Source organism: Chaetura pelagica, unplaced genomic scaffold (genome assembly GCF_000747805.2).
Source record: "Chaetura pelagica isolate M959 unplaced genomic scaffold, ChaPel_1.0 scaffold66, whole genome shotgun sequence".
Lineage (NCBI taxonomy): Eukaryota > Metazoa > Chordata > Aves > Apodiformes > Apodidae > Chaetura > Chaetura pelagica.
Window position 1 is genome coordinate 1096061 of NW_009953811.1, and position 17419 is coordinate 1113479.

At 36.1% G+C, this 17419-nt stretch overlaps 1 protein-coding gene across 1 annotated transcript in view; it reads right to left on the bottom strand.

The window, feature by feature from the left end:
- Positions 1-2123: 2123 nt before the first annotated feature.
- Positions 2124-17419, bottom strand: part of SEMA3A (sema domain, immunoglobulin domain (Ig), short basic domain, secreted, (semaphorin) 3A) — a gene marked incomplete at its 5' end in the record, with an annotated part of 168657 nt that continues 153361 nt past the window's right edge. Inside the window, 4 exons of the mRNA XM_010001255.1 lie at positions 2124-3685; positions 5204-5346; positions 10716-10783; positions 14892-15049. Of these exons, the coding sequence (XP_009999557.1) occupies positions 3230-3685; positions 5204-5346; positions 10716-10783; positions 14892-15049 (825 nt within the window). The remainder of the gene's footprint in view (positions 3686-5203; positions 5347-10715; positions 10784-14891; positions 15050-17419) is intronic.

Sequence of the window (17419 nt, forward strand, 5' to 3'; positions counted from 1 at the left end):
GAGCCATTGAACAAATTCCCATCTTCAGTGATCCATGCAAGTGCAAAGTGTAGATGAGTAAGAATAAGATTCAATGCATTTTTTTTCCTTGCAAATGAGTATCTTAAACCAAATAAAAATGGATCTTCCTGGTTACATATTTATTTCCAGCTTAAACACAACTTTTTACTTACGTTTTCTAAAGTCTGTAACTAGAGGTTTAGAAGGCTTTATTGATCATTTTCAGAAATGCCATTTTTACCTTTATCTTCAAACATGTTGCTTTGAACAATGACACAAATAGCAGTATGAATTTTAGTGAAGCTGCAGGGCATCTTTCTGCACATGAGTTCATTAAGGCCTATGTTTTTTGAAAAATGTTCAATTCACAGCAGTATTAAATGCTGTTTTAACTTGACCATAATGTGAACCTGAAAATAAAAAGCATTTCACTGCTGGTTTGATCTTGTGCCCTGTGATATATATAAGCAAATATAAGGACACAAACAAGACTACTCATGTCATTCAGGATTGCACTGAAGTTTGTAAGATCTGATCATATCAATTGTCCAATTAGACTGCCAGATTATGGTAAAAACATTGGAATTTCTGTGATTTTGTTCTTGCAGATTATCCTTTTCTGTATAGAAAAACAAATCTCAGAATCCTGACTTAATTCAATCTTCTTCAGGGGTGGTGAAAGATACTGTTTTTTTCTTTGATGTTTTTGCAGCAAGTTTCTAGCAAGAACTAGGTGCAGTGAACATGGTAGAGAAAAAAAGTTAGATAACAATTCCATTAACATGTAAAAAGAGGAAACAAAGTCATTTAGGGTCTGTTGAAATCAACCTCTATTTTTGCCCACTGAATTCTCTGAGGTTCATTTAAAAACTGTTTCTTTTTGTAACAAGATTCTAATGACTCGATGGTACACAATAGCCCCACACTAAATGCTAACGAGTGTTTTGTGATTATCGTTTAAAAATTAAGCTGGCAAAGATGCTCAGCAATTTTTCATAAGCTGAGCTGAAAATGTAATAATCCTATACAGGAAAGCACATAGTTGAACTCATGTTTTAATTCATCCCTAATCAGCACATCATGAAAGCATGGGAATTTAATGGTGTATTAAATTTCACAGGAGTCAAGTTAAACATAAGAGAGGCTTAAAGTTGCCTTAGAACTAAATTAATTAATATTCAATTATTTTTTGCTAAGGGATGAAATGACAAAAAAATCTTGCAAGTTCATCCCCTGCAAAAGATTCAAAGTGGACTAAAGTGACTGGGCCATTAGTGAAAATCCAATTGCTATGGAGGCAAGAAGCCAAGGCTTCACTAAGCAGAAGGATACTTGAATTAGTGAATGGCAAGGAGACTGAAATGTATTGTGAGAGACGCTGTCACAGCAGTTGTGTTATATTGTATCTGATAAGGCTGATAGTGTAGTGATTGATAAATTAAATAATTGAGTGAATAATAACAAAACAGATCAGTCATCAATACAGACACACTTTTATATAAAAGCTCCTCTAGCAAAGTAAGGACTTTGTTCTAGTAATTTTCCCCACAATGACATTACTTGAAGTAATGTGACTTACGGACTCTACCAAGATAAAATATGGGAGGCTGGAGAAAGATGATCTCAAAAGAACTGGACACCATAGAACTGGGGACCAAAGGCACATCTGTGCTGAGGTGAATACATCCACTACTTATAACCCTAAACTGACACTTACGGTGCAAGTACGTTGTCTGTTTTACCCTGTTGCTCTCCTACATATAGAATAAGACAGAAGTGCAGGACCAAATTATTTGTTACTATAAACTAGTCTTAAGCTGAACTTCACCAATTAACTACTACAGCAGACCTCACCCACAGATAAAACTGTCCCTTACATCTTGAAGAGACCTGGCTTTCAGGTTACTGTTTACGTGACCTAGTGCTGGTTCTTTGCATTTGGGTGATATGGCCCACAGAAAGAATGGAGCTCTGACAATCAGTAGTGTGGACATATTTCTAAGCTGGGAATAAAACTCCTCAAACTGAATGTGAGCTTTGCTCATGGATATATGACAGTCTATGAGCCACAGTATTTAAATATTAGCATTCACAAATATTTACGAACCAAGAAAGCAAGAGCGTAATTAGTAGAGGGTATTTTAATGCTATTTACTTTTTTAATTAAAAAAAAATATACAACTGAAAATCAATGCTCTCCTCCTCATTGGTTCAATCTATAACAAGGTATTATACAAGCTGAATCATTTAAAATACCATACTTAGGAAAAAAGAAGAATGCAGAAAACTTCCATGCTATACAGCAACTTTCATGTTAAAATAGCTTAGTTTTAAAATTGTTTTGAAGCAACATGTCTTACAGATTATTGAGAGGGGAGGAGGTTAACTGCAGTGTGACTAGCTCCCTTGAAAGATTTTCCAAACAAAACAGTAAAAGCAGCTCATAATTGAAAGTTGTGTTTTACTCTAAACCAATTATTAGAAAGTACAATATTTCTAAGACAAAAAGTCTAATCTATTTTAGAAAAGAGCTAATGTTTGCTGCATATTTTTCATGGTATATTTAAATTATAGCTTTAATAAAATACATCTTTAGAACAAAGCTGAAAGAAGTCATCAGTAGTAGGCCAGTGTACTCCACATTTTTTGTTCTTCCAGATGATGGATGGCTTATGTTGTTCAGATTTCCACAAACAATCTCATTCAGTATTGTTTTTCCTCTTCTAGTACATACAAACAGGAGAACTGGTAGACAAAACAAGAACAAAATCCTTGTGTCCAATCATGTGTTTAGACGTTCATCAGCTTAATGAGTTCATGCAGTTTTATATGTAAGTCTAGAAATGGTAGTGCTGATGATGAAAGGTTGGTTTTGTTTTTCTTTTCTTTAAGATGACAGCATGAAATACTGCATTTTGTTTGTATCTCAGGCAAAAGAATAAGCAAAACTTGCCTGCTGAACACTTGCAAAACTTTTTGAGCAGTAAGCCAGGTCCAGGTGAGTTCTCATCCTTGAAGCTCTCGTCTTTCTGGTCTTAGAGCACAGAGGAAGGACTTACTGGGAAAGTTAGAAATTTATTTTATTTAAACCTGGTGGAAATAGTTTGAACTTTCCACTCTTGTAAACATCCACATAATGCCATGAAAAAGTTCATGAATATTGCATTTTTTTCCAGTTATCTGTCTATACAAGTTTCTACTTGGATGAGGTTCCTAGAGGTAATGTAGCTCAGACACTCCGTGGTGCCCTCTCAAATTCATGGGTCCTCCTGTTCCTACCTTTTTTATTCTCTTGTAGGTGCTTCCACTTATTTGTATTCACCTGCGCATTGGCAGGCCTTTGCCGGCGTTGTTTGCGGTCTCTTTTCCAAACCTGCTCACAGAACTCATCCATTGTGTTGAGATTGGGGTGATTGATTAACTGCATGAAGTCTCTATACCAGATCTTTTGACTGGGGGTCATGCTGTTGGTAGTGTCCTTGGTCTTGGAGGCATCACCATCCTCTTCTTTATGGAGCAGCTCTTCCAGGTGGTCAGTATCGATTACTTCCAGGGTCACTTTGAGCAAAGTTTGCATGAAGCCATGCTCCACAGCATGGCAGTAGTAAACACCAGAGTCCCTCCGTTGAAGACTTCGTAGCAACAGGCCCTGCTCTGTCCGGATTATGCGATCATCCACTTTTATCTGTATTGGGAAAAAAAGTGGTAATTTCAATAGTTATCTTTTATACAACATTATCCTCTAACCACACTAGTTCCTTAGTACTGCTTCTTTCAGCTGGTAAAACTTGTCAAAAACAGCCAAAGCAACACAAACGGAAAACTCCTTGCCAGTCATCTCTAGTTATGGAAGGCTCAAATAGTTTGGAAAAACTACTGATATACCGCAAAGAGTTTGGGGGATTAAGAATTCACCCCTTGCTGCTGAAAAAAACTGAACCAAGATCTGTATGAACTCTGTCAGATGGACTTGCTGGTAAGATTACAGAAAACGCAAGCCCATAATCAGCAAAGTCAACATAGATGCATTTGGCTGTATAACTGAGGTCACATTTATCATCTTTCAGTCAAGCCTAGATGGATTTGTGGGAAACATTCTCTGTCTTCCTATTGTTCCTTATTGTAAAAGCCCTTATTCATAGAAGTGGGTTCTGCAGAAGTGGAGAATTTGCAAAGGAACAATAAGGATTAAATCTCAAAATATTAATAATCCAAAAGCAGTTGTCCAAAATACTTCATTTTGCTGAATTAGTTACTATCTAGAATATAATCTCATCCTTTGAATGCATGTGTCATTGCAGGCAGAAAGGCCACAAACCTGTTTGCTGCTCTATCCACCAAGAATAAAGTCTAAATGATTTACTGCTTATGCAAACAAAGAAAACTGCAAAAAAATCTAAAGCTGCTAATGTAACCAAGTAGTTTGAACATGTTTTGGAAAAAAAAAACAACACAGCAAAAAAAGCTTGTTTCCCAGCTTGATATTCCCACCTACTGGACAAGCTTATTCTCTTAAGATATGTGTGACCTAGCTTGATAGCAGTATTACTTGAGGACCTGGGTGAGCAATAACATAAGAATGTTGGTGACAAGGGAACGAGAAAAATAAAGTATCACCTCAGTGTAATGCAAGCAGAGAAAGTCAGTGTGTTTGCCTGCATGAATATTGCTTTAGATGAAAAAAATGTACACGTTTTCATACCCTTGTGTCCACTAGAGTTGCTAGTTCTTTCTGTCTCTGTCTTATCTGCAGTACACAGGCAACAGCCCTGTTAAGACAACATTTCACTCAAAGAGTAAAACTAGATGAAAGCAGTTTAACTTTTTTCAGAGTCAGTTTTAAGGTCTTTGTAATATTTAAGTTCAATATAATCCTTGTATGATGCTGTGGGTGGCCCTTAGATAGCAGACTAACTTTTAGTATTTTTGAGATACCTAATGGAAAACCAGTGTGTTTTGCAGGAGGTCTGACCAGGGAGAGCATATGCATGTTTTCTGATGTGACAGCCTGTGAAAGCCAATAGAGACCTTATAGGATTTTGTGGTGAAAAGAGGACGAATATGGTGAACAACAGAAAGTATAAGATTCCAGATCAATTCTGCTGAACTAAAATACAGACAGCTACTTTTGGAAACACCCAGTTTCTCAAGTATATCTCGATAGGAAAGACTAGTTGTATCTCTTGATATTTTTCTATGGTACCTCTTCTTTGCGGTCATCGTTTTGCTTCTGGAATTGCCAGTAGACAACGGCACGCTGAGACTTTGGACTGCACTCAAGAAAAGTGCTGCTATTCTCTACTCCATAGATAATCTTTTCCTCCAGGGTTTGACCACTTGGGTTATCTGTAAAGCAAGAAAGAAAGCATTAAAACTACCAGGAAAGAAAAAGCTTAATTGCTAAGTGAATTTGTTAATTTAAAAATTGACCTCCCTTAAGGTGTTTAAAGATAAAAACCTTAAAAGAAAAATTTGCCCATTATCTGTATGCCATTTGGAAAACTGCCATCAACATGTCTATCTTTGTAAGGACCCCTGGTAGGGGTTTTTTATTATTTTAGAATTTTAAATCCTAACAGCTGTTAACATCTCAATATGTGAAGTTAATGAATTTAATTGTGAATTTTTGTGTAAACCTCATTATTATTCATCAAGGAAAACATCCAGGACACGACAAGAATTTCTAATAGTGAACTGTATGCAAAGAGAAAACTCAGGGTGTAGTTGCAGAATGTCTCTAATGATGCCTCCTGGGCTCTATCATCATAATACTTTAGAGCAAAGCAATAAAACATGAGGCTACTTAAAAGTAGTATAATGTGTTTAGATTATATGGCACTGCAGTTTGCTGAAGCTGTTAATGACCAGGAATAATGTTTTTGAGGAAACAATCTTCAATTAATCATTTCCTCTCATACTGATATAATTTATGGAAATGTAAAGAGGTTAATAAACCAGACATCATGGGAAGGGAAAAAGAAAGTTAAATAAATTACTTCCTTTTGTAACAACAATGTTTCAAGATATTCATCAGCTTGCTGGAAATATCACATAGCTATAGGACTTATATGGCATTTGATTCTTCTCCAATACCGCAGAGGCTGTGAGGCATCATATTTCAATTCTCCACCTTACCTCTTTAAAATGCTGTTATGGACTTAAGTGGCAACAGTACAATAATCCTGGAGAGTAGATGATGAGGAGGAGTTGGTAAGCTATTTAATATTGTGTTGATCTCACAGGGTTTCCTGTCTCTTTGCCATTATTTATCATTCTTTCCATTCTTTCTTTAGCACTGGAAATCTCTAAAATAATTTTGGTATGTTTTTAACAGGAAAATTATGACTAATTAAAATTCTCTCCGAGAAATCTTCTGTCAAGTTTTGTTTGCTTTCTCTGTGCCTTTATCATATTGGCCATGTTGTTTATCAAACGCAGGCTGTTTCTAGATGACTGAGCCAAAGGTAAAGATAAAATTGAGCTCCTGGTTTATGTTCATGTGGCAATCCTGTCTTTCCATAATGACTTGCAGCCCTGAGAGAGGATGGGAGAAGGGATGGGGGACAGAACAGGCACTGCTGCTTGCCCAGTTCTCAGTAAGGAAGCATCAAATGGCCTATTAACACTAAACAAATAGGGAATGGTTTAGCCTGCTTTCCTCTGCTGGATTATGAACCTTTCCAACAAGTAGGTGGGGTGCTTACATAAATAAGTGAAACAACTTTTATGACATCTCTCTGAAACCACATCCTTAGGAAGAATGTCAGTGCAGCCTTGGGCCAGAAAGATGGGGAGCAATGGAGGAATGAATTAGAAAGCAAAGCAGCAAGAGAAGACTGCTGGAAGAGAATGTAGCCAAGGTCTAAGATAGATCATGGCTGAATTTGTGTTGATGAAACAGAGAAACTGGTTGTCTGTGAAGAGATTAACTGATTATAAATAGAAGTCATAATATAAAGACTGGAAATGGAAGTGATTGTCTGATAACTCATGGGTCCAGATTCAACATTGTGAATGGCTGCCTGCTATCTTCCTGGCTGTTCTTGTTTCAGTTATGTACTCTAACTTAGGAACAGAATTCACAGCTGAACAGGCAGCCAAAGATCCTCACATAGTCAACAAGAGGCAGTGTGATATCTGAACTGGGATTCACAACAAATAGCATGTATAGAGCTGCAGCATAAGACAGTCAGTAGCAAATGTCCCCTGTTACAGCCGGGGACACGTATACTACTGCTTCAGCAACGTCTGTGAAACAGAGATTTATAGGCTTCCAGAATAAAGGATGGAAACACAGGAATTTCACTCTAGGATGCATGCTCTATTTCAATTTGTTTTCCCCAGGCTCTATGAACTTTCAATCATGGTTGCAAAATGAACCATCTTAAACAAGAACAATTTCATAGTTTGGGTGCTTGTACTGGAAGTAGAGCTACCAAATCAATCTCCAAAGCCTTAGTGGACTCTGAGTCCTCTTCTTTCACATCCTTAATAGCTGATTTAGCCAGTCAGTTACTAATTAGGAGGCTTGCAGTACTTGGTTGTATTTTCCAGAATCCAACATAGTCCAAATGAATTACACAGGAGTAGAGCACATGTAATACTGGTCTTACTAGATACAGGGAGACAGTCTTCTAGTTCCTAAATGTGCATACAAAGGTCAAAACTAGTCATTTACTTGGCAAGGATCCTACTGTCCATGAGCAGTAGCATATTTTTAAGTATATGGAGAAGTTTCTGCTGGAAAACTTAAGATATCTATGATAGCCTTACTATATGAGAAGTTAGTCACAAGTTTTCAGGTAAGTTATCTTGAAAGTGGGTGCTCTGAAGCCATTTCAAACTTCTGAGTGTTTTCTTGGATATGGTCCATGACATTCTAGCATCTTAGGGATCACCATGACAAGTGGCAGAAGCCCTCTTTAAACTCACAGTTTCAGAAAATACAGCTCGGGTGACAGTCATTAAATGAGAGAGGAAAGACTTAATAGATCTTTCAAATTACATTTTTATTATTTAAGGGAATAGAAGGCAGGTCTAGAAATTTCTAAAAAGTTCATGTAATATTGTGCTCATGGGGTGCAAGAACGTAAGCAGAGTGATGGAATAATCACCGGATCAGAGTGCAGCTCTGGGACTGAGGAGACTATAAGGAAGAATGACGGTCTGGTAAGTTCAGAAGAGCAGCTGGAGGAATCAGAACACTAGAGAAGTCATGAAGTTAGTTATGAAATTCAACTAAAAATCCTGTCTGAGAGCTGTAATTCCCAAAATGAACCCCAAAGCAGTATCAGTTTACTACACTGATAAATATCCTTTAAATACATAATTCCTGACATAACCCAAGAAGTATGAAAAGTACTTATACCAAGATTGCTTTGCTGACTAATAAATCACACTATATAGTTAAATTCAGAGCAACTCTCTGAGCTTCCCCTGGGATAAGTCACCTAAAAAAATGTGCCTCTTCATTTATAAAGTCTTAAAAAAAAAGAACTTGATTAGTTTCTTAATACCACTAGTATGTTACACTTTAAAAATATTGTTCTTCAGCTGATACAAAAAGTGATTATGCTTTTAGATTTAAGCATTAATGATGGGCCAAACACCTGTGCAATTAAGGATCCTAATTAAGGATCCCTCTAATGTTGCTATGTAATAATTTCATACTACTACTTCTTATACATTTGCACAACTGAAAGAGATACCTAAATCTTACTAAAAGCATTATTACTTCAGACTGATACCAAATTAAGTTTCCGCAATGTCTTTAAAAGTAAGGTACACATTGAGAGTTTGTTCTTTTTCCTTGTTTCTGTTGGTTCACATGGAGAATCAACTGGATGTTTTTGTGGAGGAATGTGTAGACAAGCAGTAAATTATTACTGGAGCTTATTTTTGGCAATAGACAAACCCAGTTCTTCATCTGTTCTGGAGGAAACTATAGTCATAACTAAGGAAAAATCTTAGCATAAGTTGGCAGAGGAAGTTTATGGGCCATGCAGCTGCCTGTACAATGCATGATCATGTGTAAATGAGAAATAAATATAGGAAAATTTCATAGAGCTACAATCGACTCAAGAACAATCTAAAACACTCTTAAGTAAAGTATTTTGACAGTGTACCCTTAAAGTCTAGGACCTAGAACTGCATTCCCTCGGTGTTTTTTTTTAAGTTATTCATTCCTCTAATTACACTGTCTTTATTTCACCATTAAGTAAAATTTTCAGTGGTACCTTGTCTCCTACTTGCTCTGCTTATTTTGAAGAAGCTGTATGAAAACTCCTAGTGATTGGGTGTACCTTTAAATATTTTTTTTCTGACTTCTCCTGTTCTCATGATTGTTGTGATAAAAAGCTGTGCTGAATTGCTCTTTTCCTTTTGGACAGAAGACAAATATGTTTACCAAATATGGGAAGATATATTTTAAAAAGTGTTTTGAAATGTTTTTCTTGTTTTTTGAAGATAAAGAACAGACCTGTGGCTGTATAAAGCACAGCTAGCAAAGGCAAGAGATTTTTTTTAAAAAAACTAGATCTATGGTAGCCCAGATCATCATTTTCCTCATGACTAAAATGTCCAGATACAAAAAAGGTAAAGTTAAGACATGGTTCTGCTGGTAATAAAATACATGTTTAGTGCCTGGTAGAATTTTCTTTTTGAGAACTGAAAAAGTCATCTCAGCCCCAATACCCAACTGCAAAAGAGCAGATGGTCTCATCTGCACTTTATAAGCATGACTAGATACCATGCAACTGGAAATGTGTGAACTTTCTACTAGTTCACATTGACTTGTTCAAATCTAAGCTAGTTGTACATTCATGAGTTCTGAAAAAGTGGCAATTGTGTATTGATCATAGTCTATTTATGCACTTTTTCAAACTCATTTCTCCTCTGAGTAGGTTGGCCATTCAAGAACATTCAAGAAGTAAAAAAAAAAAGGCAAAAAAAAAAAAGAGCTATAGTAAAGTTACCTTCAAGTTTTAAACAATTCAAAAGGAAGACAAAGAAAACTACTGCTGAAACATAGTGATGTGAATTATGGCTGACACAAAAGTACAACTTTGGACTATTTATCATTCTTGCTATTTCCAGCCATCTCTTCTATATTCATCCCAGAAATCTGTCCAGTTTAAAGCGTTATTATAGATGTACCACAGACATGAGTAATCTTTTTTTTTTTTTTTTTTTTTTCCAGTAGAGGGAAGTATTGCCTAAGTGTTCTCTTCATTTACAGCAAATAGACATTCTTCATTTTCTAAGGAAAGATCTTCTGAAGACTTTGGCAACAAATAAATCATTCTGAGAAGTTTATCAGCCAAACAATTCAAGAAAGATCTGGTCAATATACTGGGAAAATGAAGCAACGAATTAAAAGGAAAACCACAACCAAAATATGTCAAACCCATGCTGAAAGCACATGGGACAGGCCTACTGCAAGGAACATCCTGATCTTAAGGCCTCTTACTGTGGCAACTACACCAAAGACCATTCCATATGCAGCCAAGGTAGTTATTTACATGCTTGGTTATCATCCTGTGAAAACTATATGAAGCAAGTATATATTTCCTGTTGTTCTGAAGGAGATATGTCTCTTTTCTGACACAATATGCTTAGCCCCATGGTAAGCTATTATCAGGTAAGCAAAATAGAAAAACTGGAATGCTTAATATTGTTACCTTGAGCAGGAAAAAATATAACTGTCTTTAACTCACCATGATGTTGCAGGTCTGAGCAGTGGGTAAGTGGGTCTCCATTTCGGATGTCTTGTCGTCTAGTACGTCTGCAAATATATTTGAAAATTGTTAGTGACCTTCACAGTGGTCACTATTCACATTTGCCATGACAGAAGAGCAAAAAATGGAACATATATATATATAATTACATAGGCCACAAGTGCACCTAAACCACACTAGGAAGGATATCATATTCTTACTACTGTATTCTATGCATTATCACAGTTTGTAGAATCAGCTTTCACTCTTATTACAAGAAAAATGTTCAGGAACTGGTAAGTACATATCTCTTGCACTGAGCCTTTGAAGTTTATTTCACCTGTGTTTCTGAGTAGATCACAGACAAATTCACTAGCTGATTCAAAGATGCAGGGACTGCTAAAGGATCAAAGTACATACAGTACAGTTTAACAAGTATCAAAAAACATGAAGAAGCTACAGCTTTTCTGCAGCTACAGAATATATTCTTTAAGCATCATGGCATCTTTTAGCTAAAATGAAATGCTTTGAAAGAATGTCAGAGTGCTGTATTTTGTACAAAATCTAAATTACACAGACCATTTCAGCCACTACTGTTTTCACTAAAACATTTCTGTTAAAATATTTTCCATAACGGTTTCAAATGATTTTATCTTTAGCATAAACAGAATAATTAATACTTGAGTAGGAAGATTTTGAAATGTCATTTATTCCATCCTCTGTAGCTTGAGTCTGTGTTCTAGCTTTTACTGAATTTCCATTTAACATAGTAAAGTCTTTCCCCAGCTTGATTACCAGTGGCTCTTTTGAAAAAATAAAGAAATAATTTGTGCTAAAAAAATGTTGTATTTCACAGAAAAGAAAACAAAAAGGGTTCTAATAGAGTTTTATTTGGCATTTGATTTTCTCTCTTTGTCTGCTCCTATTTTTATTTAAATAGCTATGACACAAAATTCAACTAAGCCAGAGAAAAACGTTTCATGCAAAAAAAAAGAAAAGAAAAAAGAACAAGGCAAACAAAGATGTGTTTCAAGTGTGAGCTCTTTACTTTAGGAATCAGAGAAAGCCTGAGGGCTTGCAAAATTAGAGGAGAACAAAGAGGATTAGGCTGCTGAACAATGCTGTTATTTCAGATTAGGGCATCCAGCAACGGATATGCAAAAGTCGAGTAGCCTTGTAAAAAGCAGTGTTGGTCACTCCCTTGTGACAACAGCCCACATTTTTAAAAAGCCATTGTTGTGCAGTACAGGAACCACTTCGCTTTGGCCCTATTTGCAGACTCACTAACAGCCCAGCATCAGCACATTCTGAGAGTTCTCACAGAGGCACCATCAACTGCACAGCTGACTGCTATAGGCTGGAAAATTTTAACCATATTTTTTTTCCACTGAAAGCTACTGAAATGTTAAACACGAAGTTAGTTATAAGAAGGATGGCAACAGGGTTTTGTGTTTTTTTTCCAGGAAAAATAGAAGAATATACATTTTTTATATTTTCTGAATAAAAAAAATCCTTAAAATTATTATTTAGTACATATTAGCATTTTTTAGTAAGAAAGAATCTCTTCTTTTGATTGATATATGATTTTAAAAAAATCACTAATCCTAATTACAGATATCATCTTCATATTACTCATTACCAATGAATAACAATACACCAAAACATAAGGAACCATAAGATTTTGTTACTTCTTCCTAAATTTTGAAATACAGCACATTTATAGGATACTGTTTGTAGAAAAGAAGTCTGTGGAACGACTCGTATTACTGTCAATGGAGTCTGGATAAGATGTTTAGTTTGAATCTCAGGAAAATGTCACACATATCACCATTGTATCAACATGATGATTTATGAAATATGAACCAGAACACATCTGCATGGAGTAAAGTTAAGTGGTCATACTACAGGAGCTCTGAGCTGTCATTTAGACTTGTAAAATACACCAAGAAAGTAAAGGAAATTAAAATAATGGCTCATGAAAAGCTCCTTTTTAAAAAGAAGGGAAAAAAAAATACAGGGCAACAAAAACCAAAATCCCAAACCAACTATTAGTAAACATCTGTACAACTGCCTCAGGACACAACTTTCCCAGTATTTCTGGAACCTAAAATTACAAGGATTCATTATTAAGAAAATGCTGACATTTAAAGTGTTTCCAGCAATGCTGATTTTGTCCTATGTGCATTCAAAGCTGGCTTGAGGCAGTGGGTACAGCAGGTCCCAGGTAAACAGAGCATCCTCCCCCTCAGTTACATAGAACTTTATTCTGCTGCTGTTGCTGCAGCCAAGGGAAAAATGGGGGGAAAAAGGGGGAGATGGCAGCTTTTTCTGAATGAATTGTCAGGATCTCAGCACCCCAGGACTTTCTTTTTCTTAGCATCAAGAAGAGTGAATTCTGCACCCCAAATTTTTACTGTAGTTGTGCAACCCGCTTTAGCTCCAGAAACCCTGCCCCTTAATCCCTGTAAGAAGAGGTTCCAGCCCCTTTACCCCTGATGGTAGCAGCAAGCTTTGTCTGGTCTTTAATAAGGTGGAGAGACGGAAAGGAAAATCAAAGAAGTCTATTTCTTTCATCAGTGTAAGCAGATGAATGACAGGATGATGTGTTCTATGGGTCTTGACATGGGCTGGGAGTAGGAATGGGTGCTAGTGAATGCAGAGAAGCAAAGTTCAGGGATAAAGATCAGTAGGGAAGTAGCAGAGAAGAGTGATTCAATGTTTCCTGACCTCACCATCCCCTTCAGCTCAGAGACAGTACTCAACCACACTGACTTCTAACCCTTAAAACTTTCAGATCAAATAAATCTCTCAGACTCCCCTTGGAAACTTCACTGCTCTCCTCTCTTTCCTCCTCCTCCTCCAGAGAAACTGCTGTGCTCCCAAACACGAATTTGAATTAACCCATGCAGCTGAGACAGTTTGATCAGCTCTTCTTTTGGGATGGATTAATTGTCTTCTTTTAAACTCTTTTCTAAAGAATTTCTTCAAAAGCTTGTCTCAGATTAACTCTGTTTCCTCATACAAATATAGAAACTGAAGTTCTCTAAGCAGCTTTTTCTTTTGTCATCAGTATTTGTTTGGGATACATTGTGATGCAAACCTTAACATTTTAATCACCTCCATTGAAAAGTCTGTGACACAAATGCTGTTTCCTACCCTTTATTACATTTCATCTCCCACAACAACCAGTCCAAATCTGGAATTTGGAGTTCTGACATTTTCAAGTGAGTATTTGCTACCATTCTTTTTATGTATACGAACCCTTATGTACATAAACACTTGGATTCCTTGTTTCTTCTTAAGTGCAAGATGTTTGACATATTCAATTTAATGTGAGCACTTTTTTATCATTTTAGCCAATTTATCACAGGACTCTCAACACTCCATCATTCTCTGTTCTTACTTGCAAGTGATTATCTATTCATTTATTCCCAATTTCTACTTCAGTAGCTAAGAGCTGTTCAGTAACTATCTTACTTCAGGAGAAAAAAAAATCAGACGTAAAGGCAGGCAAACAAGATTTTTAAAATTTTCAGATCAGGCAACTAAGACTTGTAATTTTTTAAGAAAACTTGTATTTTTCACTTGCAGAGTCTGTTTCCACTTAAACTTTGCCTTTAGCATCAGTGCAGAATGTAAAATAGTAGTTATTCTGATCTGGTAGCATTTACACACATCAACACATACAAATTATAGTTTTGAATAACAACAATATGTATCACTAAACAAAACCCCCACACCTTCAATTCATGTCCAAAAACTTAATAATATTTCCTTTGAATTAGAATTCCTGAAAATAGAGGACAATTTACTTGGGCAAGCAGCTGTTTTAACATCAAGCCCACTTGTAATGTCAGAGAAAGTGAATTATTTTCTTTTTGCCAATTATTACTTAAAGTAATGAATCCATTTCAGAGAAAATTATTTTTTAAATTTTTTTTTTTTTTTTTTTTTTTTTTTTACAGCACCTTTTTAAGCCAACCCAAGAAGTAGCAGTGTTCACTTTAAATCAACCAAGACTTCATATTGCTTGTAACTCCCACAATTATGTTTTCTTTGGAAGAGGAAGGGCTCCAGTTAACCATCCCATGAAAAATCTCCAGAGCCCTCTGGTCTTATTGAGACCATCAGCTAAAACAAATATCAAACCATGCAGACATCTGAAGCTGTCCCTACCTCTTAGCAGTGGGGAAGTAACGTGAGCAAGATGAACCATCCCAGGCACAGTAAGGGTCTCTCGCAAGGCAACACTCAGCACATGCTTTTCCATACACATCACAGCGGTGTAAAGGAAGCTGTGAAACTCCAGTGGCTGAGCCAATGTAGAGCTGTTGCTATTTTAAAAGTTAAAAATAAAATTAAATTAAAAAACACAAATTGCCAGTTTTTTACTAGGAAAGCATGAAAAAAGTTATACAAGAATATGTTAGGCCCATTACAAATGCAATAAAGGATGGTGATCCTGATGTACACTAAAGGAATGAGAATTGTCCTCAGAATTAAAAAAAAAATAAAAATCAAAGATTTAGATTTAGATTTTTGTATTAAACACTCTGTGGCTTCTCTAAACAGCAGGGGAAATTAAAGTACTCTTCAATTTTTTCTTTTGTATTCAGAGCCCTGCACTGGATAAGTGCCACAAAAGAGAATATACTTTTGAGTTCCAAGAAAAAGAAAAACAACTTTAATGTCAATTTCCTGTATGCTACCTTGCCATGCGTATGAGGAAATCTAAAGTAAATTAATTTCAGACTGATACTAAGATATTTCAGCTTTGTGTGTCTGATATTCTGATGCTTCATAATCTTTTCTGTAGGTGACACAGTCTAACTGAAACATATATTTAATGAGAGGAAATGGCTTACTTTATTTTGAATAACATCAGTGTTGTGTGGAAGATGAAGTTCAAATTTAAAGAAAAGCCATGAAAGAACAAACAAACAAAATAAAGATGCAAACAAAATGACCTACAGCTGCATATGGCATCACAACAGAACATCTTGACTCTATTTTCTCTCCTATATCAAACTAATGTGGTCCATTAATTGGAGCTTGATCTTGATTCCCAGTAGGACATATGGAAACTGAACTACTGATCCCACATGGAAGTCCTAACAAAGATATTTCAGCTTAACATTAATTCCCAAAGAAAACAAGTAAGGGCCTAGTGAGTAAGTACAGCTCCTTCTGAGATGCAAAATGAGGGGAAAACAAAATAAATAGATAAACAAAAAATAAATTGCATAATCTTTCTGGTTGGGAAACACTGACAGCTTCCTATCAAAAGCTTAAACTTTGTCACCCATGGTAGGCTAATTAACACATTTCTTTTCAAGGACTTACTCAAAGAAGTCCCACCAGGAAAATACAAATTTTTATTCATTTCTCTTTCTTATAAAATATAAAGCTGGTGTGAAAAACAATATTTCAAGAAATGTTATCAAAATACTTAATCTTCTGATTTGTGATGTCCCAGAGGTAGCATTTCCAGGGAATCTGGAGATAGGTGGTGGTTGAGGTCACCTACCAATTGGAAATGATACTGGATACCAACCAGTAGACAGCAAAACCAAAAGCACTCATAAAAGGTGTTGCATTATCTTCTTCCAGAGACAGCAACTTGGCAGTTTATACAGGCATATTAATTGTAACAGAAACATCACGTCCATTTATATAAACATCAGTATTTTCTCAAAGCAAATATGACAAGGAAAGTACCCAAAGGAAAATTCACTGGTAAATTGAAAACTAAGCAGCTGCCTCCATCTATTACAGTGCCAATAGCTGGATTCTAAACTCACATTCTCTGGGTAAAAACCTCTGACCACACAGAGCTCTACACAAAGCCTTGACTGTAGGTACCAGTGTCCATGAGTGCTGAATCCTTGTGAAGCAGATGACAGGCAGCAGATGTGATAAGCTGACTCTTTCTAACTTAATTCACTTAATGAAATACCCAGCTTAGGGGGTACGTTCTGCAGTAAAAAGAGCAGCAATTCAAATCTTAGGTGACCCAAACATTTCTCAAGGGACGCCTTTTCTCTTTACTGATTATGGAAGCAGCATAGGTCAAATTAGAGCTTCAGTTAAGTATCTTAAATGTCCAGATGGTATTGATCTGAGTTCTATGTAATTGGGGCATTACTATCTATTTAAGCATGTATCAATGTGTGGTACAACTAATAGAAAAAACAGCCCAGAGAATGCACATGAGAAAGTAAAAGAAGAATGGTGTGATGGCTCCCTATGCACCCCTGTAATTTTGTCCAAAACCCCTCCCTGATTTCTAGTAAATGTCTTTAGAATTAATGAATGACCAGAACATAGAAGAAAAAAACAAGTGAGGCCAAAATAGGGTTGCATAAAGACACTATTCTTTGTAGGTAAATTCATCAAGTTCAGTCAGTGAACTACAGAATATGTTTCAGGTGCTGTACAGCCTGAAAACTCCTGCCCTGTTTGCAGCTCTTTTGGTCATGGTTTTAGACTCCAGATGGTGATCATTATCCTGGACACTAGTAATATATAAATCCAGGCAGTATAAAATTCAGAAAATAGTACTAGAATGATTTGCATCAATTGCCTGACCTTGATTTGCTATACATATTCAAATTGCCTTTTGGGCAAAGAGTCTGTCCCAAGAGTTGTTAATTTAAGAAATCAGCTGATTATCAGAAAAAACATGGGGGAAGGGGGGAAGTTGA